The 27,417-nt window shown below is 39.8% G+C and overlaps 1 protein-coding gene across 6 annotated transcripts in view; it reads left to right on the top strand.

Moving 5' to 3' along the window:
• Positions 1 to 27,417, top strand: part of KLF12 (KLF transcription factor 12) — a 242,837-nt gene that overhangs the window by 78,811 nt on the left and 136,609 nt on the right. For all 6 annotated transcript variants that reach the window (XR_009207538.1, XM_058419259.1, XM_040054936.2 and 3 more), the window contains one exon: positions 10,867 to 10,956. Coding sequence is in view for 5 of the 6 variants with exons in the window: in XM_058419259.1 (XP_058275242.1) it covers positions 10,867 to 10,956 (90 nt within the window). In the remaining variant the exon portion in view is untranslated. The remainder of the gene's footprint in view (positions 1 to 10,866; positions 10,957 to 27,417) is intronic.

The raw sequence follows: 27,417 nt of genomic DNA, 5'->3' as shown, positions 1-27,417 counted from the left end.
ACAGTGTGGCTGGACAGTGTTCAGGTGGAAAGGGACCTGGGGGTGCTGGTCGACAGCCGGTTGGATATGAGCCAGCAATGTGCCTTGGTGGCCAAGAAGGCCAATGGCATCCTGGCCTGCATTAGGAATTGTGTGACCAGCAGGAGTAGGGAGGTCATTCTTCCCCTGTACTCGGCACTGGTGAGACCACATCTTGAGTACTGTGTCCAGTTCTGGGCCCCTCAGTTTAGGAAGGACATTGAGATGCTTGAGCGTGTCCAGAGGAGGGCAAAGAGGCTGGTGAGGGGCTTGGAACACAAGCCCTATGAGGAACGTTTGAAGGAGCTGAGGTTGTTTAGTCTGGAGAAGAGGAGGCTTAGAGGTGACCTTATTACTCTCTACAACTTCTTGAAGGGAGGTTGTAGACAGGTGGGGGTCGGTCTCTTCCACCAGGCAGCAACTGACAGAACAAGGGGACACAGTCTCAAGCTACGTCAGGGAAGGTACAGGTTAGATATTAGGAAAAAATTTTTCACTGAAAGAATAATAAAGCACTGGAATTGTCTTCCCAGGGAGGTGGTGGAGTCACCATCTCTGGATGTGTTTAAAAAAAGACTGGATATGGCACTTAGTGCTATAGTCTAGTTGAGGTGTTAAGGCATAGGTTGGACTTGATGATCTTAGAGGTCTCTTCCAACCTCATTATTCTGTGATTCTGTGATTCTGTGATAATGGATGCTTAGGGAAAGGACGTAGCAAGGCTGGTTGTGTGAGTGATGGTATTGCCCCAGTACCTCTTCCAAGTTTGCAAAAAATCTAGGATGCAGATCCTTGCATAGCCAGAGGTTTTATCTGTATTTTTGTGTTTGATGATAGCTCTTGGTAAACAAATCTGTAGAACAGTCCAATTGTTTTTCAACCAATATCCAGCACATCAGACAAGCAGACTAGTCACGAGACCAGCTTCTCTCTGTGTGTAAGTTACAGATTCTAGTGTAAATCCTATGGTTTCCAGTTAGCCCCTGCATTGGGTTGGAAGCTGGACTGGAGACCTGCTTTCCCACTAAATTATCTTGAGATCCTAAGGAGAAAACAGCTTGGCTATAGCATTCGTTTTTCCCTCAGTTTTTCCATGATATTTCATGCTGTAAAATGATGTGGTATAAATGAATTATGCATTAGCTTGTCTTTTGCCTAGACACAAACTCATATATTCGTTTATAACCTCTAATTTAATATAACTGCTGAGTTTGATTGGCTTTATATAGCAAATTCGGTATCTGCCTTTAAAGAAGTTTTAATGCAAGTTCAAAATGTCTGTTAATGTACTACTATGTACTAATGTACTATGTGCTACTCCTGTATCTCTTTCTGATGTTTTCCTGTGATTTTTATGGCTCTGTCTACAGTTACTTAAACTATTCTTTAATCTTGAAGTTTGCCGTTATTTTAATGATCGGCAATAATTTTCTGCAGAGCACTTGTTTTTAAACGTTTGAGGAATCACAGTTTCTTTGAGAATCTGTGGGAAATGCATGTTGGTGACATTTAAAACTTCTTAATTAGAAATTCTTAACGCTTAATTAGAATTGCCTTTAAAATGGGCCCTAATTCTACTATAATTTATTGCTTGTGGAATCTAATTTGGCAGTTTTGTACATAAGCATTTTGATCATTCTGTCTTGAGTAAGAAAGTACTTTGTGAGTAGTTAGGTCTTAGCTTGATCTAGAACCTGATGCAACAAGTCTGAGAGCAGAGTGTTATTTTATACAGTTTTTAAAAATACCTGGTGGATACGTACAAATTCTTACTCATGAATTGAGGGGCTTTGCATTTCATTCACTAAGTGAACAGAAGTCAAGAGTTTTCCCTTTTTTTGAACTGTTTTCTCTTTTTTGCGCTTTGTACTACTTACCAGCTTTAATATTAATATTTTCTCATGAGTTTTCACTGAAGCCTGCAGGGAGCAGGAAGCCTCAAACTGTTGTTAAATAAAACAGAGACTGGGTTGGGACAGGGTGTTAAACATTTGCAGTTTGGAAGTTTCATCACAGCATACACCCTTTCTTTAAACATGTCAGAATAAGCAGTGAGTTTGCTCTGTGATGAGAAGCATGAACCGCAATTGCTGCTCCTCCACGTGCATGTAAGGTGTGGGGAAAGGTCTTGGGGTATTTATTGCTTAGTTTCTGGCATGTAGTCTGACTTTTCCATCTGAGCGTGCAATCATTCAGTTTTATTTAATTATTCCTATGTTATTTTGGCCTGTCCATGAATCAAATGAGCTTTATACTTTTGCTAACTGTGCTTCTGAGGCTGAGACTGTGGTCACAGCTCTAACTGGCAGCTGGAGCAGGGCCATTGAAAGAACACTTGGTTTCACCACTTACTGCCTGTGGTATCTGTGACTTTGTACATGAACGGTGACAGATGGTTTCTGAGGTTCTGTGTGAACTGTCTGTGCACTTTGCAGTGTGTCCTGTGATACCTGCTGTTGGAAGGTGCAACTGCACATAAGGTGTCCTCCTCTTCCTCATGGCTGCTGTTCTTGTCATGGGCAGCATGACAGGCTGAGCTGGAAATGAGCCACTGATTTTTGGGGACAAGTTGTTCTCTTATGGATGTGATATACTGCTCTGTCTTTTAATAGTAAAAAACCCTGAAAGTTTTTAAAAATTGCCTGTAAACAAAGTAAATCTGAAATAAAAGTCTTAATTGAAATTCCTAAATTTTAGTTGTTACAAAAGCTGGCTTTTCCTTGTTTCCCTTTTAGTTCTGCCTGTATGTTGGAGCTCCCAGATCAGTGAGAAACAAGGAATAACCCTTACTTACCTACTGTATAGAAGCAGTGTCTGTTGCCTAACATTTCTGTGGCTCAGCGGCTAGAAGGCACAAGGCATATTTAATGTCGGCATAACCTTATAATGCTCTCATTCAGAGGATACAGGTTGTAATGTCTGTGGTTTATGAGAAGCCAGATTTTGGCCCTGGCCATCAATTTATTGCTATATTTTATTCTAGGGGAGTACCTGAGGGAGCAGCAGTTTGGTTGCTGTGCTGAGGGGCTGGGTATGATCCCATGCAGCAGTGGAACAGACAGTGTTATTGGTAGTGTGTTTGTTTTCTTTGAAACACAAATGGCAAGGGCCAGCATAATTTCTGGAGCAAGTGATGATGCCCAGGGCTATGAGTGCTTATGCACTTAGGTGCTTATGCACTTAGGTTTCGCTGCTCCCTCTGGAGTTTTGCAGTTGTAGAGCTGAAGATGCTGTTGCTTTGAGGTGATGGTCCCTTTGGACTGCGTGGAATGATGGTGCCAAGTAGATCCTGGAGACAGCATCTTCTCTTCTTGGCAAAGAGCAATGATGTTTGGCCTGCCACGTAACATCTCGTGCACAAATTTTGGACTAAGCTGTGGCTACCGCTACATGCTAAATGTTCCTTTTATTCTCCAGCATGCAGAGTCCGTGTTTATGGAAGCAGACTTTGCACAGTGGCAGGTGGGGGAACTGTGCCAGCCAGCTCCCTGTGCTTTCAGCAGCTAATTTTCTAAGCAGAGCAGGTACAGTCAGAATTCAGAGTAAAATTGTAGTCACTCTGTCTCTGCTGGCAAGCTCCTGGGCAATGCCATTTAATATTAATTTGCTCAGCAAGTACAAAATAGTCACAATTTAGACAGCAGTGAAAGTAACCTTTAAGTAATATGTGCAAATTTGGTCAACATAATACTAGAAAAATTCTTCTGTGTTTCCTGTTACAACTTTTTTTTTGCCAGGTGGTGAGGTTTGTTTTAAATGTTAAGTCTTAGTCATCTTCGAACTCTTCTTTAAGTTATTCTCCAGTCTCGAGGCAGTTGACATAAAATAGTAGAACACTGCTTTGGAAATTAAGCAAGAATTTTTTAAAAAGACTTGTCTTATAATAGTGATCAAGGAGAAGTGGCAGTTCAAATCAGTTACTAGAGTTGTTTTTTTGTGAGGAAAAGTAATGAGTTTTGGCTTGATAGTAGTCTTTACTACTTGTCTGTACTTCAAAAACCCAAAGGAGAAACTAGCAAGAGTTTACTTTACTATTACTTATCATCAAGTGTACTGAAAAGATGTCTTTTAAAATAATTCTGGTGTAAAGATAAATGTAGTGTGTGCTTTTTGCCCATATACCCTTTCTTAAATACATGTCACTCCTAAATGATGGCTCTTTTCCAGCTCTCTTTTTGATGGAGAGGTTGGGCTTTTTTTCATTACGCAGGGCTTTTAAGTGTAAGGTTAAGAAAATCCACAGATACGTAATGAATCCATTGATATTCACAAAAATCAAATATTCTGTGAATGTTGTATTAGAAGGAAAACAGTGAAGCCATTAGTGTTGATAAATGTTAAATGTGAGGCTTTGGTGTACGTATGGTTAGTTGAAACCTGTTGTATCTGAATTCCGTACCGTAATTCTTTGTAAAAGCACTAAAACTGGTGGGACAGCAGAGCTGACATAAAGGGATTTTTATGCCGTCAAAGCTGACAGGGTTGCCTGCTGAGTTTGAGAAATAGCAGATTGGCCTCTAGTTGCCAATGCACTTGATGATCCGCTGTCACCTGGAAGCTGACCACGTCTCTTCAGTTCTATTTATATTCCCTAAAATTAGCTTCAAGCCAAGCTAATCAAAAAGATCTTAGCAGCAAAATTTGAGATCTCTGTTATCTTCGCTGAATATTTTCTCGACTTGAAGTCTTTTCCTGGAGACAGATCCATAAAAATAGGTTGCAGATTACAACATAGCTATATCTTTAGGGATTTGAGTACTTCGTAACTTTGGAAGTCTGCTGTTTTCAAAACGAGTATTATTTTCTTCAAGAGATCTAGGCGATGGACTAGGAATTTGAGAAGCTCGTGTTGCATGTGCACATCTTTGTATTGGTAGCAGTGGGATATAACTGGGCATCGTCTGGTAGTTCTAGCGAGGGTCTGAACTTCCAGAGAGCAGGAGGTGAAGGCCACCCCTTGCATGTGCCTCAGGCACTGACAACATCAAGTCACAGCTGCTGAGGTCCGGGCTCTACCTGGCAGGCACAATTGTAACAAGAGATGGCACTCAGAAGCCTTCCTAGAAAGCTTAGAGCTGTGATGCCTCCCTGTTCACTGGATGCCATGCAGTTGAATGTCTGTGTCCCTTCTCACCAAAGAAATTTGATTTTGAATTGAAATTAACTTGAATCAACTCCACCCAGTTTCTTACGAAAACAGTAAGAAGTCTGAGGCTTTGCTTCACTTTTTTTGCAGATTGTTTTATCTCTCCTTGAAGCCTGAGTAAAGGCAAACTAGTTTCCTGGCAAATTCAAAAATTCAGGTTTAGAGTTAAATATAGTACTAGAATCTCTGCTTTCATTATGAACATTTCACACAGCTATAGATAAAATTACATATTATGAAGATCTTATGGCAAGACATGGACTGTTACCCCCGGTTCCCTAGCAGAACTCCCAGTTAAGTGATTCTCTTCTAGTCACATAAAGGTACTTTCTTTAACTGGTATGTTTCATCCTAGAGAGAACTGCATTTAAATGAATAACAAATCTCATTGTATGGTGTATAAAGGTCTTTGGAAAACTGAGTTAGTTGACAGTTTTCCTTGGCTTCCTCTCCCTATGAAGATTGTTATATTTTATAAGAGATGGTAATCCTTCATTATTTTATTATCGCTTGAAACTAAGAGGAAAAAAACAATTTGAAAAACTTATCTAGTCATACCATTAAAAGGTTCTACTTTACCTTGAGTGGATCACTTCACATTTTTTGTCTTGATGTGTTATGCTGACTCTTGCTTTGACTGATGAATAACTTCAGTGCAGTAATGTAAGCGAAGAGAATAATATGAATTTGAATATGCGTGTTCAGAAAAATCACTAAGGTAATCTTATTTACAGGCCATGTAACTAACATAGGTTACTTCATGGTTAGTTCAGTGATGTTTCTAAGATGTCTGTATAAAAAAGCAAGACTTAAAATTTTGTGTTCATCAACTATCAAGAACATTGTTATACGAAAAATTACCCCAAGAATGTAATGATGAATTAAGAAATGATTACAGGTACAGAAAACTTGTGTGAAAAGAACTAGAAGATGAGGCAGAGAAAGTTTTGTGTCGTAGCTTTCGGACAGAAGAATTGCCTAAAGGTTGTTCACGGCTCTTAGCTGTTCAAATGTACTCCCCTTAAGCTTGAAACTTTCTACTGTAGCTTGAATGCTGAATTTGAGACTGCTCTTTTCCCCAACTAATACTTCATTTCTCAAAATCAAAGTGCGTCATGTTAGAAGTTAAGTTTGTATAGAAAGTAAAGAAGGATTTGGAATGAAGCTGGGCTTGGGCAGAAGGAGGCTAGGGGTGGAGATGCTTAGTTTTGGTCTTTGTTTCTCACCATCCAGCTCTATTGGCAATAAATTAATTTTCACCAAATCAAGTCCATTTGGCCTGTGTCAGTATCCTATAAGTGATTTTCTTGTCTTTATCTCATCTCCTAATCTTTTCTATATTCTGTTCTTCCCCTGTGCTGTTGAGGGAGAGGAGGAATGCAGCAGCGCTTGGGTGGGCATATGTTAGATGGCTAAGGTCAAGCCCACCAGAGTTTTGAAGACTGAATTATCAGCTGAAGCTTTCAGGTCACCATGGAAAAAAGCAGAACCATCGGTGTCTCTGTCTTACCAGTGTGCAGCTCTTCAGTGAGACTAAACCTTTCCTTAGTGGCAGCAGTAACGAGCGTCATCTGCCTTGCCTCTGTATTGCTTGTGTGTTCATGAGTGAAACAAGAGGAGGAGACTTTCTTTCACAGGAATATAAATGTTTGTCAATCCACACAGGAAATGTGAGATCTGAGTTCTGGGTGCTCTGAAGCCTGAGCTCACTGCTTTCTTTCTGTGGTTGCCTGGGGTAGGGCCTACCTGAGGGGTAGGGCTCTCTGAGCTAGGTAGATGTGAAAATCTTGGAGAGTGGGAGAGACAACTATGATGTGGGGTGGGGATGTCTGGTTTCTGTTATCTTATGCTTGGAAGAAATTATAAAGAGGGTTTATACGGGTGTCTTTGGTAGTGTCTCAGAACAGGAGGTCAGTTGTGGCATCAGACCTCTCTGATTGTGAAATTTGTACAGTGATTCTCAAAATGTATGACTTGGCCAAATAAAAAACTTGGTTACAAAACCTTAGCACTTCTTGTGGATGGCAAATGTCATAATAGTGTAATTCATAGTTAAATAAACACTACAGGGTGCCAAGGAGGTTTGTGTCAGGATGAGATAATGAGATTTTGGGGTTCTTTCCTTCCTCTAAAGTAGTGAAAGATAATTTGATTAAAAGTTGCAGTGGAAAGCCATCCTCATGAAGAAAATGCCAGTGAATGTTGTAGGGGTGCTGTGCTGAAAATATAGGCCTTTTAGGAGTGGGGAGAGTCTGGTTATTAACTGACTGCCACTGCTTCTCCGAAGAGCTTGTAAGCTTGAAAGCTTATCTGTCTTGTGTAACAACTGCTCTAATAGCCATTGCCCATACGGATCTGGGTATGATTTGTGTTTTTAATTAATATTTCAAGGGAATAAATGTCCAAAAGTGATTAGTGGCAGGTTCCAGTGGATGGCACTGAGGAGAGCATTATCTCTTTTAGGATAAGTTACTCATCCAAGAGAACAGATGTTTTGGTAAGGTTATGCAGTGTTTGGCGAGATTGTATGCCCAGTTTAGGACCTACATCTGCTGTGCATTTTACCAAGGTGGAAAAGGAGTCCACTAGGAGGGTTGAGGTGGGAGGCTAGAAAAGGAAGGACTGTCACACAAATCAAGGTACCCTTCACCTGAGCAATTTGGGGGGCTGGAAGTTAGCTGCCACAGTTGGTGATGAAAATTGAGTGGCCTGGATAATGTACTGACTCAATACATCACATCACCCATGTCTGCCAGTGGGTCTCATGAGTGTCATCAGTTATTGTGGGCACTGGAGCAGCCTGGCCTCACTCTGGTGTGGGTGCTCCATCTGCTTGTCTGACCCTGGAAGCTCCTGGAAGAACTCAGTTTGTATCTTCAGCCCCAGAGGGAGTAACTCAAGCCCCTTTGCCTTTGGTGACAGCCCACTGTATGCAAACCTCAGCAATTAAACCTGGTTTGCTGCATGGCTTTGAACATTCTGTAGTGCAAGCACTGGTTATGGCAGGAGTCCTGTTTGGAAGGATCAGCTCTCTGGGTGATTTTGGGCTGAATGTGTCATCCCTGTGATCACACACAGACTGGATCTACTTGGCAGTGGCCCCTCAGGATGTTTCACACAACATACTTCAAGTTATAAATGCAGAAGAGATCAAATAGTTTGGAAATAATTTACTCCTGTGATTATTGCTCCTGTGAATTATAAATTACTCAAAAGCCAGAGCTGTTCACAGCCAGAGTATTTGCTCTTCAGACCAGCACTCAAAAGGCTGCTTTTAAGAAGTAAGATTTTTAGAGAACAAAAGGGGAAGCGAACACTATGAAAATTTAGTTAAATGTAAATGTGTTAAATGGTACATGAACTAGTCAGGTTTTCATGATTTATCAGTTTTAAACTTCAAAGGCTCTGTTTAGCTTGCATTTTTAAAACTAATGAGTTTATCACAGCCAGTGGGGAAAAATGGTTCAAGTATATCAGCTGTAAATTGGTACAAAGCACTAAAAGGGACATTAGCCTCTAATCAGATTCTAACAGTTCATTAAACCTGCCTTTCCTCCGTGGCGCTTTGTCTTCCCCCCTCCTTCTGTGCCTCCTGTGTAAGCCAGCCTCGTCCCTTTGCTCAGGCGGGTGAAACTTCCTCAGGGACACGATGCAGCATCAGCTCATCCCTCTTTGTCTATGAGCTAAACAGCCTAAGGGATGTTCGATGATGGCGTATTCCTGATCTTGCTGTAAAATTCAACTGTGCTGCCTATAAATCAAGAAAGCCGAGGGACCTCTTGACTTGCAAAATAGGCACTGGGGGAGCCACGAATGCCACGCTGCCTCCTGCTCTTTCTCCACTTCAAACCACATCCAAACTGATAGGGCTCAGTGACGCCTGAGATCTGCTGCTAATGAGTGATCAGTGCACCGACCTTGCTGGGGAGAAAGATGTAAAGCCAGGCACAATTTCATCCAGCTTCCTTGTGGCGTCAGAGACCCTTCCTGCGTTTTTTTCTACCTCATGCCTCGAACACTGAATAAAGATCAAGGTGTACAAAATAATTTGCTCAGCAAACATATGAAGAACTTGTTGTTCTTCCTCTTCTTTTTGTGTCCAGATTTAAAAGTACAGTAAATGCACAGTAGTTGCATAGCATGGATTGAGACATCTCAATAGCTTGACTGGGTTTCATTCTCACATGTTTGAATGCAGAGTTGACCTGTTGAAAATTACTTGTTTGATCTGGAATTTTATAACTAAGCATTTAGAGCTTTTTATGAATTATCTAAATCTGCTTCTAAAGGAAAGAAATAGAGATTGCACTAGCTTGTCTGCTTCACCATCAAGTTTCTTGCTGTACTGTAGTAAGTAACCACAGCTCTGGGTGCTAAAATACACAGGGCTCAAAGTGAGGGTGACAGGGATTTTAAGCAGGTAATTTGCTCTGCTTTTGGTACCATGTTGGAGCATAGGCATACCCGTTCTCCTGCTTTTCAACATGTTCTTTAAATTACATAAGGTAGTATACAAAAAGTGTAATGATAAATAACAGGTCTATGAATGCATTCGTTATGAATAATGACACCAGGCAGTGCTGAATGGATCTGCTGCCTGTGAAACCAGGGAAAATGTGGGATTTTTTTCCATTCTCATGTAGTTGTTGAGGACTATGCGGTGTCAGAGCAGAGGTGAGTTTCTAGTCTAGAGCCTTCCAGACAGGGCTGCAGATTAAGAAGTGACTGTGACTGAGTCACTTGTAAGTGATCTGTGCTCCAGTTACATTATTTGAAAAATGGGTGTGATGTCTCTGCATTTCTGTAGTACTGACCAAGGTATATGGATTATCACATTCTAGCTTGAAGGATAAAATGGTTTTTATTATCTCCATGTTGTCCAAACTAAATGGCAGCTGAAGACACTTGCTTTCAAACACCGGCCTTGAACCTTGGCTGGAGTAGAAAATTGATTCAGGTTGAGGCACTGTTTAAATTGAAGACACAAGAAGTTGTTTTGTATGTCCTCATAAAGTGATCCAGTAACAGCAGAGATGTTTATTCAGGGAGGCACAGTTCTGCAAATCCTTCTTCATCTTGAATCTCTCGGCATATCATGCCCATAACTACATGGACAATGCATGTTTTTAACTTGCCTTTTTATCTCTTGTCTCAGAGCTGTGTGGAGATTTCACTGACAAACGTTGTAATTTTATATGACAATGATAAGAAATTTGAGCAATTGTGTGTTAATTTATAATGTGTATGGGTACAAGTCTTTGCTGTAACTTCTCTCCATATAAGCCTATGTTTTCTCTATCAGAAGTACAAATGTTGTGACTGAAATCAGCTATACCTAAGCGTACTGCCAAAACCATCAAATTTTGACACCACTGCTTTCCTTTTTGGTTCTAAAGCTAGGAATTCATGTACATGTACCTGTGTAATTAATTTCAAATTATAAAATAGTAATTGGAGATTATTGTCCCTAATTGCTTACAAAGACTTAGTTCTTTTTTAAGGATAACCAAAAATATGGTTTACTGTTTTAGCAGAAGTAGTAACTTGGCAGCTACTCCTTGAAATTACTATTATATCCTCCTCGTTAACTTCATTTCCGCTGAGAGAAACATACTTCTACAGTATCATAGAACTTAAACCAGTTAATTGAAACAAGTGGTTTTTAATAATTTTTTGTTTAACCTTGTCCTTTTCTGCCGTAGGACATCAGCGCCTTTGAGAACAGAATGTTAATGCTTGATGGGATGCCGGCAGTCAGAGTCAAAACAGAGCTGCTGGAATCCGAGCAAGGGGTAAGCAGAGGTTTGTGTGACCTCACTCTGGTAACCCTTCCCCAGCTTCTCTGTGGTTAGCTGTCGCTCCCATTTTCTTTTCTATGTTTTTCTTTATTTCTGCTGTTCTGTAGCATATTTTGTTGGGACTTGTAAGCATCTAGTCTGATCTGCTGGGAGCACTGAACAAAATTCTGTAGAAAACTTACTGAAATCATCTGGGATAGCTGAGGTGCTCTTGGTGTAATTTTACACCTATTTAAAAAAAAGGTGCAGTTTAATTAAAAAAACAGGAAAATGAAATAGATTTCAGTAATGGGAGCCAAATCCATATGTCTGGAAAGTCCATATATGTATGTATGTTTGCTATTCTGCCTTCTGGGGATATTTGCCTTACGGTGATTGTTTCATCCTTTATATGCTCATCCTACTCCATTTTCTGTTTGTGGAAACCTGCTCTCTCTCTATGAAATGCACTTGTTTATCATTAAGAGGGCTAAAGCTGGTATCACATCAACTGCTGTATACAGAACAGAAAATGAATTGGATTTGGAATTTTTTTACAGAACTTAATGTTGGAGTGAAAGTTTCTAGGAAGATGGGAGGGTATATTCTGGCATATGTGGTATCAATGACTGTAGATTACAGCAAGGCTATCTATATTTAATGGATTTTTTTTTCTTATTATGAAGCTTTGTTTCCTTGTGTACATCATATGTTATTCCAAGGAATCCAAGCCACTTTACTAATCTCAAGACAGATGCCTTCAACAAGCAGCCTAATAGAAGCAGCAATGTCTTGTAGGGATGGGCTTTTGCCTATTTCCTTTACTTGGCTTTTTCCCTTTCTGCTATTTTCTCTGTTATTTAATTGAGAATTTAAGTGGTATGGAAGAGAGGGAATTAATTTTCAGGATGACTTAATTAGAAATATTTGCAAGGACATACCAGTTATTCAGGGTGTTTTTGAGGCTTTAAGTTGGAGAGGAAGAAAAAGGTTGGCGTTTAATCGAGTTCTTGCTCACCTCTGCCTTCTTGAGAGCAAGTACCCTGAGAAATTACTCCCAATACAACGTAGTTTGTAAAAATGTAAATGTAAAAACGGAACTATTGTATGAGCCACAGTGATGAAAAGACAGATCCATTCATTTTGAATACCTTCTCAATGTGTTGCATTATGTATTTGTATGTAACAGAAATGTTTCTCTATAGTGGTCAGAAGACGAAGGTTCCATTGGTATTTGCCTTTGTTCAGTTTAAGATAAATTCTGTGTGTGATACATTTTGCTGGGTCTTTTATGAAGAGTACTTCCTTTAACAAAGCATGAGTTGATTCTGGAAGACCTACTTGGTGTCTTAGTAACTGGAGGAAATGAATGATCTATATATTTTTTTTTTAATTTCCTTAGAGTTTTTTAATAAAATTTTATGGACTTCTCTATAAGCAGAAAATGATGTCATTTTTTCCCCAGTGACTGAGTCATTGGACAAAGAGCTCGTTTGATTTGGCATTTTATGCACTTTGGTACTAATTAAGTAGTGTCTGGTCAAGAGTCTCTGGCACCTTTATGATTCTTCATTAGGGAATAATCAATAAGTACAAAATGAATATTCGAGTTCACTAACAGAGGAGCTGGCCATTAGGATGGCAGTTTTCCAGCAAACAGCTTAAACTCTAAAGAGAGCTGGTTTAAACAGATGTTTGGCATGTACTTTGGAGACTGCTTTGAATATGTAGATGTTGGTATACATAGCAGGGGCAAGTGTTTGAAGTATGTGATTACCAAAATCAGCATGTGGAGCTGTTTGGGAAGATGAATAGCATAACTGGAAAGCGTGGAGTGGGAACTGAAGTGTGATCTAAGTAGTAGAAGCTTGACATTGTGGTGTCTGTCTGTGTTGTTATTGGACCCAAAGTCCCTAGAGCTGCACCTCCATCACAGCAAATGTGTGTACCGGGAGATGTTACTTTTACGGGAAACTTCGGGAACGAAGGTGGCATTTTGAGTCCTCTGATCATAATGGCCAAAGCTTCATCACTTAGGAGCTTTGGCCATTATGATCAAACACCACACAAACTCTTCCAAAACCCAGAGGCAAACATTTGGGTTTTTTGCTGTTCTAGCAAACAGAACAATGATCACTCCAATAACTTGACAACGTGGAAGTAAAAAAAATCAGAAAGAAGGAACGTTTCCACCTACAGCACCAAACTGAAAGTACAGTTGGAGGAAAGAGTTCTTACATAAACAACACCAGCTTTTAATCTTGAGTTACTTTTTCACTTAGTTTTTGTGACTTACAGTTGTTGTGAAAAATGTATCCTGTGGCCATGCGCATTTCAGTCGTAAGAAATTCATCTTCCCTGTACTGCTCTGGGCAACTTGATCTTCACCAGGCTGTCTCTTGACTGTGTATGGTGGTAGTAGTAGTCATGCATGATGTAGATGAGAACCAGGACAGAGCAGATACTAGCATTTCCTGCTGTATTTGGATACCAAGCTAGGCAATCAATCCATTATGTTCCTTTGTTTCTTGTTTTAATTTGGAGACTTCAGTCTTTTTGCAAAAGAGGTTAAGTGTAATGTAAGGTTCTTTTCTACCATTTGTGCATGAGCTCCAAGATCTTTTAACTTCTGTGTTAAATGTTTTGTTTTGTTTCATGATTCGTCTGTGTCTTTCACCATGTCTGGGGGCTCCGTCCAAACCTGGCCTGACACCGCTGAAAAGTTTTTAAAGAGTCTTCTTAAATAGTAGTGTCTCAGCGTTTACACTGCCCAAGTGTTATGTATCTAGAGCAAGTGAAGGTGAATTTAAAATACAATACTGCAGAAGCAGTAAGTAAAGAAAGCGTAGTCCAGCTGAGATTTTAGGGTAGCCTTGGGAGAATGAAACTGTGTGAGGTACTCTTAGCTGCCAAGCAGCCCAGTCTCTAGCTGAGTCTGAAAGGAAATTGGAGCTGACATTTCAGCTGCATGCACTAGATCCTTGAAGCCTCTGACTGAAGAGGCGAGCCCAACTCTGGAACTGCAGCCTGTGCAGATAAACCTTTACCAACCCAGATATTAGACACTGAGTTCAAGTTAGATCATTGTGGGAGAATAGGATTTAGGTAGTCCACAAGGAAGACACGCCTTATGAGATAGAGTTTGTTAGTCAGATTTGGAACAAAGAGGTATTTATAAGGGAAATGGATTTGCTCTTTGCTTTGGAAAAAGTTTAAACACTTCTGCATTGTTTTATTGTCGCCAGTTTAGAGTAGTTCAGTGATTTTTAGGCCATCAGCATTAGCAGGAACACATGCTTATTTTTCCAGTGAGCCACTGTTGTTAATTTTGCACAGGAGATTTAATGCAGTCTATTGTTTGAGGCTTCAGGAAGACACTGTGCTGCTTTAATGACTTTATCACAAATGAAAAAAAGACATTACATAAAAGATATCGCATTGCCCTTTAACAAGGCTTCATTATTATCTCCCCTACTGTGGAACAGGAGCTAGCATTGCTAATAAATTGGGAGAATTACTTTAGAAATATGGATTTGCTTATCATTTAATATCCTCCAGTGACCTACAACTTTAGATCTTTGGGCTGCAGTAAAAAATTTCCCAGTTACCAGCTTAAAAAAAAAAACACGAAGAAAGTGGTCCCTCCCTATGAGGCTGAATGTGAGGTGCTTTAGCAGGGAAAAAAAATCTTCATTCTTTGTTCCAAAAACTATTCTGAAAGTAGTACTTCTTATTGTAAAAATGCATGGAAGCTGGATTACTGTATTGGTAATAGAGACTGGGTGGAGAATTTATTAGCTGGTGGCTACTATTAAGAAGTTAGGATGAATAGTGTTGACTGCCTTTAGTGTGGAGTTTGAAAGTCCTGCTAGTCATTGCAGAATGTGGCCCAGTTTCTAAAAACTGGTAAATGTGTGCAACTTACTGTTCAGTTGCACTTTTTGAAGTATTTGCTGAGTTGGATCATAAGCTGTTGTTAAAAGGAGATATAAATGTGGGACTTACATCCCACAATCAATCTTCAAATACAGAGAATGATGAACTGCTAATTTTCATCAGTCTTTTTGTTTCCAGATCTGCAGCCTCATCTGTTCCTTTGCCTGCATTTTGTCCTCTCAAATAATCACTGGAGGATTATATATCTTACTCTGAATTCGTCTCCTAATTCTTCTTGATCTTTCTCCATTTGAATAACTTATCATGACTGAATTGTGAAAAGAAATTATTAAAATTACAAAATCCTTTAACAAGTCAATATTATTCTGTGTCTTTTATAGCCAGCCAGATTATCTTGTTGCCTCATATCTGAAGAATGCCATCCATTGTGTTGTTATATACATAAACATGTTTTACCTCAGCTTGGGTAATATGACATAAATATTTTATTTTCAAATATTTCCAAAAATACCTATTCACGTTCAGTTGTGAATAGTCTCAGTAATAAAACTTGCTCCATGACTATATGGGGAACTGTTTTGGGTGATTCATTCAGCTTGGGTACATCCTTTGTATTACTAGAAAAAAGAGCACTTATGATATTTGCTATTGTCATTTGTGAGTTTCTGCTTCATTCAATTACTTATTTGTTTAATGAATTACTTAATGTTTAGCATGACTTGATATGGAGGAGCAAGTTACATCTGGATAGTGCACATGTATCCATCTCTTCTGCGGAGAAAGCCCTTACTTTCTGTTGGTTTTCTTCATCTTGCAATTGGCATCACTCAAGGAGTTACGAGGTGTTAGAATTACAGCTGCAATTCATTGGTTGCTTTACAGCGTCAAAAATGTAGAATAGTCTTCAGAAAGAGGTCAAGGTCTGACTCTAGATCCAGTAAAGACCTAACCTACAAGGCATGATGCAAAGCCCTGTGATGTGTACCTAACGACATAACACCGTATTTCCTGAGCACTGCTGACGATTGTGCTTGCAGTCCAGAAGTGTGCAAGGCATGTCCCAGAAGGGCTGTATCAGTTGGATTAAGTCAAATTAAGCATCACAAGCTGATGAATACTGTGGTGCTATTTCATGTTGAGTGGAAGCTTGCATGAAGAAAAAAGGTAGCCAACTTCTGCATCTTGGCTGTCATCCTGGCATTCTTGCTCAATCCATTGGCAGTGACTCAATGACATTGGGGAGTATAGGGTCAACTGATCACTGGTCCAAGAAAAAGCTACCCAGAGGGAGAAAGGGAATGGTTGTACATGTCCTGCAAGTCATACTTGCGTGTGAAATCATGCATATCCTCTTACTATGTGGAGATGGGGAGAGTGGGAAAAAGATTGTGGGTGCTGCTTTTGATTAGGGCTGGTGACCTGTATCTTGAACTACATCCTGAGACATCTTTACTACTTCTGGGACCACAGTTGCCCACTTCTGGCATTTCTCTGCACTGCTGCATTATCAAACACTGAATTTCAGTGTTTCATGTTCCTTATTCCTTTTGAAGTCAGCTCATGTGTAGAGAGCCAAGGGGTTTTATCATGGATGGAGGTGTAGTTTTTTTGTTTTGTTGGTTTGTTTTGTTTTGTTCTGTTTTGTATTGTTTTGTTTTGTTTTGTTTTTTTCCCCACTCCAGGGATCAGACCCAAAAATGCAATAGAAAGGTAATAGATATAAGACTAAAAAGAAATGGTAGCTTAACCAGCTCAGCACGCTTGCCGGGCAGTCTTTTTGCCAAGTTAACCAAGATTGCAGGTGGGGTTGTAAGATGTATGTTGCTGTCTGAAATTCACGCTAGGTGAAGCATGCCAGATCCTCTGAGACATAATTTACTGACCACTGTCTGCCATTGCTTTCCTTTCCTAGGCAGCTAAGTTGGCTGTTACAGAGCACAGCAGGGAGTGTGCTTCTTATTCTATCTGGTATTGTTTGTTGTGTGTATGGTAGGAATAGGGGGATTTTCACTTGTGGCTGAAAACTTAATTGTGTGAGGCCTTGTACCAATAAAGGGTGGTCCCAGGGTATCTAGATTTAATTAATCAGAACTTTAGACAGCCTTTTAATGGTGTTCTTCAGATATTAGTGACTGTGCTTATTAGGAATTCAGTAGCAAGCGTAAAGGAGTGAAGCAGAGGAAGATCTCTGCTCCAACAGTGTGTGTTTAGCCAACAGTGCCATGCCCAAAAGAGATTTCCTATGTCTACAGTTATAGAAGGGCAGCAATAAGATGGTTTCATTTACAAGAAATTTCGATTTTAATGAAGAACTATTTGGTAGAGGAGAAGGATATAATACTTTATCTGCCAAGACTGGAGAAAATTTCATAGAGAATGTGGGATGCTAACATAGTTTAATATTGTTACAATTTCATAGCAAAAACATAGTTACAGAAAATATCAAATGTTAGATACACAAATCAATAAGTTTTATGTGCTTATATGGATTAGAAAAATAATGTTCCCTTTGGGAGAATAAAAGTTGACCCTTTCATTGGAGTGTAGTGCTGAAGTTCATTGCATGATTATAGTTTGGTTGCCTTCTATCCCCAGTCAACTGTTTTGTGAGCTCACCTTCAAGCCAGTTTGCTTTTTTTGATGACATATGACTTCTCAGCTTGCTCTGCTACCAAGGCTTATGAAGGGAATCTCCTGGAAGATATGAAGGGAATCTCCTGGAAGATTTATTCAGCTGAGAAACTGAGCATAAAGGAAAACAAGCATGATATATACAAGCTGTATATCTGTTGGTTAGTGTGAATTCCTAAGTCTACATTTTGGGTTGAAAGTAGATTTTTTCAAAATGTGAAAGGTCAACATTTCCATTACTGCACTAAGCAAGTTGTTGAAAATGGTCTAAAAAAAATTGCAAGAAAGATTTTAACCATCCAAATATCTACAGTTAATGTAACTCCCCCTGACAGCCCAAGTTCCTGTGACACTTACGTGTGCTCAATTTCCTTCTCTTTGGGGAATCCAATATTGACAGATTAGCTGTAATTTTGATTGAGTTTGCAATCCTAATTGAGGAAGCAGTAGAGGTACAGATTTTTGATTTTATGCATCATGCCAGAAGGGTATTAAAACTGAAGTCATGGGAGCTCAGAGCATGACATTTATCAGCTGGTATACAGCACTGTATTCTAAATCCTGTTGCACCTCTGCCTTGAAACTCATCACAGGTCTGTGTTGTTTCATGTTACAGTGCAGTGGAATTCTGTGATACAGCAATGACAATTTTAGACTTTGTGTGTGAAACTGTTACTGGCATATGAAAAGCAATTATTCTTCTCATCTGGAAACTCACCTGATTGGACATCTGAAGTTTAATTCAGGTTGCAATGGCAGTGAAATTCAATAGGTTACAAGTGCACATAACCTCTCTGTTCCTTTTAAGAAATTGAGAAGATGAGTTAGGTAATCCTGCTTTTCTTAAAAGAAAACTACCTTGAATTACCTCTCATTTACCTCTGTCTATGATTATATATGTGAATGGGTAGCGCAGGCCTGCTGATGCATGGTAACTTTTGTGGTACAGAGCTCTTGATTAAAAATGTTTTCCATTGAAACGTCTCTGTGAAATAATTGTTAATCACAAAATCTTTAAGTTATTTAGCTAGGAGAAAAGTTAGTCATTAGGTTTCATTTTGTTCTCCTCACAGATGAGTTTAATGGATTTTTTTTGGTTTGTTTTAATGCTCATTAGAGTAGTCAGTTCATAATGACAGTCTATATTTTGCTCACCAGGGCATGTTGGTATGTTCAAAGTAGAAACGAGACAGAAGTGACTGGGCTCTTGTCTTTTCCCTTGTTTTGACTTGAGTAAAGTGAAAACTTCTCTCTTCCTGGCTCTCAGTTCTGTAATTGCTATACTTTATTTCTTCAAGGACTCTTAAAGTGAGAAGTATGGTGTAAGTGTGCATTTTTACTATATTTTTTATTATATGGTGGCTAGTGTAAGAAAAATAAGCATAACCCAATATAACTCAATAATTTACAGAATCACAAACGCTTCAGCAGCATGAGACAAATGCCATTTATGTTATGAAAGTACCAGAATTATTTTGATCCTTGCTGTTTGTTATGAGAAAGGATTACTTCTGCTTTTCTCTTCTTCATTGATGTTCTGTTAGCTTTTGTTTTCTGTTGGAGGTTGTCTTCTAAGAAGTCTTTTTAATGTACTCTTGTTCTGTATCCTGCTGGGGACGTATTGAAAGAGCAGTGTATATTCTTTAGCATCATTGGCTTCTTTCCTTATTTCTCCCTGTGGAGATGAGTCCTTACATAAATTGCTTTAAGGTTTCTGTTTTCTTGAATTTTTTTTTTCTTTTGCTTGTTTGTTTCAGTTTGGGTTTTTTTTATTGTTGTTTTTAAATTCTCTTCATAGTCTCCTCTCCCCACCCCCACCTTGTTTCACATTGTGAGGATGAGCATTTAATAAACTGTTATTTAAGGGGGCATCTTCTTTCAGACATGTTTTTACAGATGTTGTTATTGCTTGATTGCATCATTCAAACATACCAGAAAACCATAGGAATTGCAGGCAGGAAAAACCAGCAGCAACCAAAGGTGGTGTTTGTCCTCTCCTGCCAGCACAGGTTGCTGCTCATGCTTCCCATTGCCCAAGGATGGAGTCCAAGCAGACAAGTATGGTAAGACCCAGTTCATCAGGGTGACCAGGGAACAAGGAGGAGGAGGAGAGCTGCTGGGGATGCAGTGGAGGGAGGACAGGTGATCATCCCAAGCAAGGCTTGTTCATGGAAAGGATCATGTCAGATTAGCCCTCTCATCCCTGTCTCCTCCAAATTGCCTTCATTCTCCTGGTTCCTGGAGGGAACACCAACCACGCAGTTGTTACATGCATCCTGCCTCCTTTGGCTCTGTGTGATATTTGTAGATTGTTTCCTACTTTCATAAGATACACTAGAGATTGATACTAGTGCTGAGACATTGACTTAGATCTTCCTCTGTGATGCTGTACGTGCAGCTTACGTCATGGCAGTGAGGGGGTCACTGGAAATTCTGTAGCACTCGTATCAGTTTGTCCTTGGAAGACTGCAGCATCATCCTTTGCTGTCTGGATTACAGATATGCTTGATTATGTTTTTACTATCGTAGGTGCCCTTCCATGACATTTTCTGCTTTCTTTGATTGCTTTTTGCCAGTGTCTAGCACCTTTCACACATGGTGGGGGAAGGTGCTGCAAGGATACCAGCGAGCTGTCCCCCGTTTAAGCCACGAACCCACATTTTCCTCATTCATCCTTGTATTGCTGATGTAGTGGTAGAAGTTCTTGTTGCCTTGGATATTTGCCTCAAGTTTCAGCTCCAGCTGGGCTTTGGTTTTCCCACACCACCCATGTGTTCCTGCGTGATATTTGTGTTCATCCTTTTCTAGTTCCTCCTGCTATACTGCCTTTTTGTACTGGAGCTCCTTCATGTGTTTCCTGTCTCCCAAACTGGTCTCCTAATGCTTCTTGCTTTTCTGAGTGGTTATATACTAGTGTCATACTTGGATCTCCTTAAAGCCCTTCCACTACTCCTGTGCTGTTTGACCCTTTTAGAGGTATCTCCCATGAGATCCCACTTAGTTCCTTGACAACTCCTACGCTCCTCTAGTTGAGAGTCTAGATTGACCTGGACTGGGTGTTTGTTAGTGCCACTCTTTCTTTGCTCTTCTCTAAAACTCCACTGCTTAGAGGTCAACACCTGCTGATTACCACAGCTCCACCTGTTCTTTTTCCCACACAAACAGTGGTCATTTTGTTTTTGACAATATGGGATGTTCTGAGGATTCAGGAGTGATCACATTGCACCTGATGAGGGGTTGGTTCTTTTTTATGGATCCAGTGGCAGCTGTTATCATGTACCTCCAGAAAGCACAGGGAAGAGCGAGCATACAGCAACGGTACCCTGGTACACCCACCTGTACCTGTTGATGAGCAGCTGGGGACCACATGAGTAGAAGGTGATGTTTAGTATTGCAAGTTTTCACTGCTCTTTGAGCTCCATGGAGATTCCCCGTGATAACCAGAGACTGTGGTATAGGTTTTGACCTGTAAAACCCTGTCTTGCAACTGCCTACTGCCGCCCTGAGACTGCAGTAGGACCTTAAGATGTAGTGGTATAAATGGTGATGGCGATGAGGGCACTTCCTGTGACAGGCTCTTGATTTATTTTCCCATTATAGTAGAACAGAGTTGTGGATTTCTGGGGAGTCCATATGATGAGGTGCCTGGAGAAGGCAGAAGCTATGGTGTTGAGAACAAATGACTTTCGTTTTTCTTCCTTCAGCTACTGAGTACTGTGGAACAATGCTCTGTGATAACTTCACAGTGCTATAAACTTTATGTTTAATAGAGTAGTTAGGGCTGTTATACTACTATGTATTTCTACTGTTGAGTAAAAAGCAGTCATGTTATCGACAGCTGTCAGCAACAAAAAAGAAAAGGCCCCTGTGGAAGTAGTAGTGGCCTGGGCCATGATTTATATGGCAGAACAGCAGTTTGGAAGCTCCTGTCCACTGTTAACTCCTGTGACGTTGTGCCAGTGCAGGGATGTACTCTAAGCTAGGAAGAAAAAAAAAAAAAAGAGGAAATAACTGAAACACCGTTAAGAATTTTTCCTCTCGAAGTTCAGGTTATTTTACAGATCCAAGTTAAGGTGTAAGTACAAACTGATTAAAGTGTTAGATTTGCAACATCCACAGTTCTGTGAGATCTGCAGGTTGAAACATGCTGTGCAAACATGGCACAGAAAACATTATTGATTTTCATGATAGGAAACTTGTAAAATAGAATAGAGAAATAAAAGCCAAAACAGTCTTGCTGGCTTCTGAATCATATTCATTTTACAGAATAAGCTAAAAAATCTAGAGTGAAAAGGTAAGTATTACTTATGTCTGGTCTTGGAAAACAGTTTATTGAAGTTTGTGTTTCTTTCCTTTGTTGCTGTACATGTTAGTTTTCATTAATGGATTTAGACTGAATGACTTGAAATATGCTTAATTTCTTTTGCTGAATAACCATTGATAGTATCAATGGGATAGAGTCAGTTTAAAACAACTGTTAACATAAAATAGGCATGTAAGTTGTTAGTATTGAATACTCAAATATTAATTTATTCTTATGTTAAAATTCCATAAATGCTTCTAGTCTAAAAAGAGGTCGCCTTGAGTTTCATAACAATTTTACTCTGTTGGTTGTGACTTTACCATTGTCAGAAAGAGGAACAAGTATTTCTTAAAGGCTAAACAATGAAATAGCTGCCTGTCCTAGAAATTTGGTAGCTTTAAATCGATTACTGAAAGACTTGCAGCTTCTGTTGAACAGGTATTTGCAAGTATGTCTGCAAACCCCAAGCTGAAAAGAAACAAAACAGTACTCAAAGTATCATAGAATCATTAAAATTTGAAAATACCTCCATGATCAAGTCCAGTCTTTGACCTAATACCGCCAAGTGCACTAAACTATTTCTCCAGGTGCCATGGTTACTTGGTTTTCGAACTGTTCCAGAGATGGTGACTCCACCACTTCCCGGGGGATCCTGTCCCAATGCTTAACCAGTTTCAGTGAACACTTTTGTCCTAATACTCAACCAGATAAAGTAAATCCAAATCACATATGCAGAGTATGAAATACCTGGTCACAGAAGAAGGCTACTGTGGGCTTGTTTTTGAAAGGTACAGAATATTAAGCATTCAGCAGAGAATGTAAGTATCTGCTTGGCTTTTAAGTACTGGAAGAATTTGTTACTTACTCATGGCACTGACCCAGGGCCAAGGGTGTACCTTAAATCTATAAAAACTGCTACTGTAATCTCTAGAAGTCTTTGACAGTCTTTAAAATAATTGGAAGAAATCAATTGGATTAAATGTCCTTGCATTTTAAGGCAGAGTAATGTATTACATGTTAAGTAATAGATTACTAACATCATGCTTGTTTTTTAGTTTTGTTTAAACCCTGCTGTTAAGCTAATATACAATACATCTACAACAAACAAAGTTTTTGTGAAGTAGTGAACTTTAAATATTCTTTATGGACTAACTTTATTCGTATCAAATGCTGGGATGAAGTGTGTGTGAGAGGGTTTATTGTGGATTATATACTCTGATTTTTTAATATGTTCCCTGCTTTCACTCAAGTGATTTCTAAAACCATATAATCTCTTAAAAGGTGTTTTTGTCGTTATCCATCAGTTAGTGGTGAGTACAAATTATATCAGTAGATGTAGCTGGAGTGCATCCTCTGTTAAGCTAACTTTCTATTTAAAAATCCATAATAACATTCGATGAATTTGCCTTATTTGTTTTAAAATATGGGAACATACCTTTTACCATCTAAAAGATGGATGACATAGGTCAGTAACTGACCCCTGTCCATGTCTCTGGTGTGTTCAGGAGTTGCTGTTTATGTTAAGTGTGTTCCTGAACTGCAGCTCCTCTTTATAATGTCACTGCCAGAGAACACAATGACTGTGCACACCCATGGGTGCCAGATGCAATTTAAATAAAATTCCTCCATTTGAAGGAGTATGGTATAGGCAGTAGCGACATGAAAGGGTGAAGAGGGATGAGTGAAGCTCCTTGGGAGCTGAAAGTAGGCAGAGGGATAGAAATTCATCATGGGAATATGTTGTCATGCCAACCAAGTAATTTCTCTAACAAGAGGAAACTGGTAATGAATAACTGCTGAGTGGGAACTTTAAGAGAAAAACACACCAAAAGGTGACATTTTTGATAATTGACCGTCACCATTCCCCCTATGAAATTCTGCACTGGCAATCTGTCTGTCAGAGCTTCCTGTGGTCCTGTACCAGACCCTGCTGTGCCCATCTGCTAATCTGGGAAGTGTCTGCCTGCAGTGTGGTGATGGGTACCGGTCCTGAGGCCGTGCTGCAGGCTGACCCAAGCCCTTTGTGAATCGTTTCTCAAGCAGATGTGGGTTTCAGCAGTCTGTCTCCCTTGGTAGCTGTTTTGGGTGTTCCCTTAAATCATTGACTAGCATATTTACTTTTCGTCTTCCCTATTTCTTCTAACACAGTATGAAAACACTGCAGAGAACTGGCATCTTTAAAAAATGCTTCTTTCTAAACTCTGATAAGCCATGTGTTCTGGAACTTGGACATGTGTTGTTCGTGTTTTGTCTGTAGCTCTTTATAGCCTTCTGTTTTTTTAGAAGAAGGAGCAAAAAAAGACATTGAAACTTTATCTAAAATGTTTTTTCTTTTTCTTTGTCTTGAGTTATTGCAGGAGGATTTAGTAGGGCAAGGCACTTGCATTGCTTTACCTCCAGTGCATTTATAGCAGTGTTCAGCTTGCACTGTGATCTATGTTTAGATGAGGGTTTGTGCACTTAGGGTGGTATGAGCCACCTCTGGGATCAGAACAAGCCAAACATGTTAGTAGGGAGCATCTCTGGATAAATTTGACCCTGCTGAGTTCTGGGCTGCTACAGCTAGGCTGCTGCTGGTCCCTGACATGGCAAGGTATCATGAAATCATAAGACAGTTTGAGTTGAAAGGGACCTGAACAAACATTTAGTTCCAGCTCCCTGGCATGGGCAGGGATACCTTCCACTAGATCAGGTTCCTCAAATCCCAGTGCAACTTGCAAACAGCTGTGCTGTCCACCTTATGTGGATGGCCTGTGCTCCTCTTCTGCCTCCTCGCAATTCCCTTCTTCTGTTGCTTTCACACAAATCCCCTCTTTCTGTGCTTTTGTTTTAAATGATGACCTGTGCTTTTTTGGACAGGATGCAAGGAGTGCTTACCAGCCTTAACAAGATTTAACACTACTTGTAGTAGTAGCCTTACTATTAGTTGTAGTGAAGACTAGGTCAGACATTTGTAGACGTTGCTCCTTTCCTTTGTACTTCCCACCTCTTTCCTTCCCCAACTCCTCCACTGCCATCCCTGAACTGATGCCGGTAACCGTGGGATTGCTTAGTGAGCCAGTTCAGCCTGACAATCTGACATAAAAGTAGGTTGGAGGGAGGGGGTGAAAACCCCAACAAAATTTTGGTTTTCTTAGGAATCAGGCAAATGCTGAAGTAGTCTCAAAGCAAAATGAGCGTGCAGGGAGGGGGAGGAGTGACAACACAGGCTTGGATATGTGCTACCCTAATTCATGGCTCGTACTCTGAGTCATGCCGTGTGGATGAAACACTGTTTGGGCTTTGCTTTTGCAGTTTGCAGGTGCTAAGTGACCGAACAAGGAAGGTATTTTGACTCCAGCAAAAGACAGCTAAGTGACATGGCTTGAAAGAATGTAGCTGCATGACAACACAGCCTGTACTTACTAGGGTGATATGGAGATTTCCCTACAACTCTGTTTTTTCTGATGGAATCTTCTGCTTGTTTGTTTTGTTTTTGAATCCGTTTTTCTGAGCATGGGAGATTGCATGTGTAAAAGAACAGCAGTTCTCAGACACCATGGAGAGGTGTGTCTGAGGCTCATCCTTTACAGCACCTCTGTGTAACCTGTGCTGTTGCTGGTAATGGAGTACATCAACATTTGCAGCCACGCAAGGATCAAGGCCTTTATGGGGGTGATGTATCTGTATGCTAGAAGTCTTGGGAACATGTCATTAAAAAAAAAAAAAAATGCAGTTGGCAGAGATCTCCTAAGATTTATCGCATTATTATCTCACATAAACAGTAAAATTGTCCTGGCATGACTGAACAAAAACAATAATGTGAGAGTATCATTATTTATTTTGTCAACCTGCTGATTATCCCTAGACATTTCCAGAAGCAAAGGCATCCTCAGCAGTGACATCTTTTGTTTCACGTAGTTTCAGATACAGTCATTTCAAGGAGGGAAGTTGGATCTGCATCACGTTTTCTTCTTCAGCATGTTCCATAGATGGGATGTGTTCATCTCTGAGTTAGTGAGACTCCGTAAGTGGGTATGGTTTCTCCTCCTTCTGTTTTCTTCTATAAAACCTGACAGATAAGCCCCTGAGCAGTTGACTTGGAAATTTACACTGAAGAAACATAAAAGACTGATCCCTTTCCTTATTGACCTGGAGGAAGAACGAGCTCTGTACAATATATACCCTCTCTTCTCAGTGTAACGAATCAGGAATTACAGCTGTCCATAGAACCTGGAGACTGTACAGCTCAAGATACAGCCCTTGACATAATGCTGTTCTGTCTACAGTCATAGGTTTATTTTTGGGGGTTCTTTATTAAGGAGTAATAATAAAGTGCTAATGTAATTCAAGAACCGTCTGGACACTGCTTGAGCAGGGAGGTTGGACCAGATGACCACTGTTCTCCTTCCAACCTTACCCACTATGTGATTCTGTAATCTTAGTATGTATCCCAAGAAAGGAACCTGAAGTTAATAAACTCCCCATTTTTTGTTAGAAGAGTTTTGTAACCTGAGAGTGATGCATCAAACATAAAATTTCAGTGTTTTAACATGGATAGAGCCTATTGCTAGTGGAATGTCTTAAAAATGATGGTCACTGGCAGATAGCAGAAGGCACTTGTTCAGAACAGCATTTAAGATTCAGTGATCAGTATGGATGTTACTATTATTGGTTGGACATTGTTACTGTTACATACAGCATAAAGGTTTTGAAGCAGATGCAACACCAGAGTTTTCAGTATGTGACTAAGACTATTCTCATTTTGCATTTCTTGTTCTCAGTATTTTATCTATAGCACTTTGTGTATTTCTAGAGATGTTTCTTAAAATTCACTTATCAGTTTGCTCTAGACAAAAAGTGGCTAAATTGAAGCTTTCAAAATAGCCCTCTTCGTATGAGATACAGATAAATGTATTCATTTTGGTTGAGCTTCAGTTAAAGGCTTGGTCTAATTTTGAATTCAGAGTGCATCTCCTCCCAAGTAAATCCTACCCACCACTTCAAGTCTGACCTTGAGGAAGTCAAAGAACTTCTCATCATTCTTATAAAGCTGGGGGAGGGGAAGAAAAAAAAAGGTTGGACTCCGCTGGGCCAAGGGAAGCACTCTTGTCATGAATGCCCAGGATATCTTAATCTGGTCAGTTGTTGGGTGGAGAACCTTATCTGAGTTCAGTTGTCAAGGAAGAATGTATGGAGGAGAGTTTATCTGGGCTAACCAGCCTCTAAGTCAGAAAGGAATTAGTAGATGAAAAACAACTGCTTCCATTGTGCCCTGATAAGAACAAGAAGTTTGCCTTTTGCAAAACCCAGGTATTTGTTTTGTTGCTCTGTTTGGAGAGTGAGGTGAATGCTGCTGTAGATGATGTCCAAATGAACTTCGTGGCCCTAATAGGAAAAAAAAAACAACGCTGTTCATCCAATACATCTGGTTTCATCTTTACTGTGTTAAACTAACCCCTGTGTCATGTTTCCTCAGTCTAAAAATTGTGGTTAAATCTGGTCATCAACCAATGTGTTTCACTACTCTTCTTAAATCTAAGTGCAGCTCTTTTTTTAAATGCTTGACAACCTGTTCATTAGATTGGTATCCAGATGGCATCTGACTGAGTACACGGCATGACATCGAGTGGTAATATCCACAAAGAAGCTTAGTTGACACTTAA

The sequence above is a fragment of the Hirundo rustica genome, chromosome 2 (genome assembly GCF_015227805.2).
Source record: "Hirundo rustica isolate bHirRus1 chromosome 2, bHirRus1.pri.v3, whole genome shotgun sequence".
NCBI lineage: Eukaryota > Metazoa > Chordata > Aves > Passeriformes > Hirundinidae > Hirundo > Hirundo rustica.
This window is presented reverse-complemented; position numbering and strand designations above follow the sequence as displayed.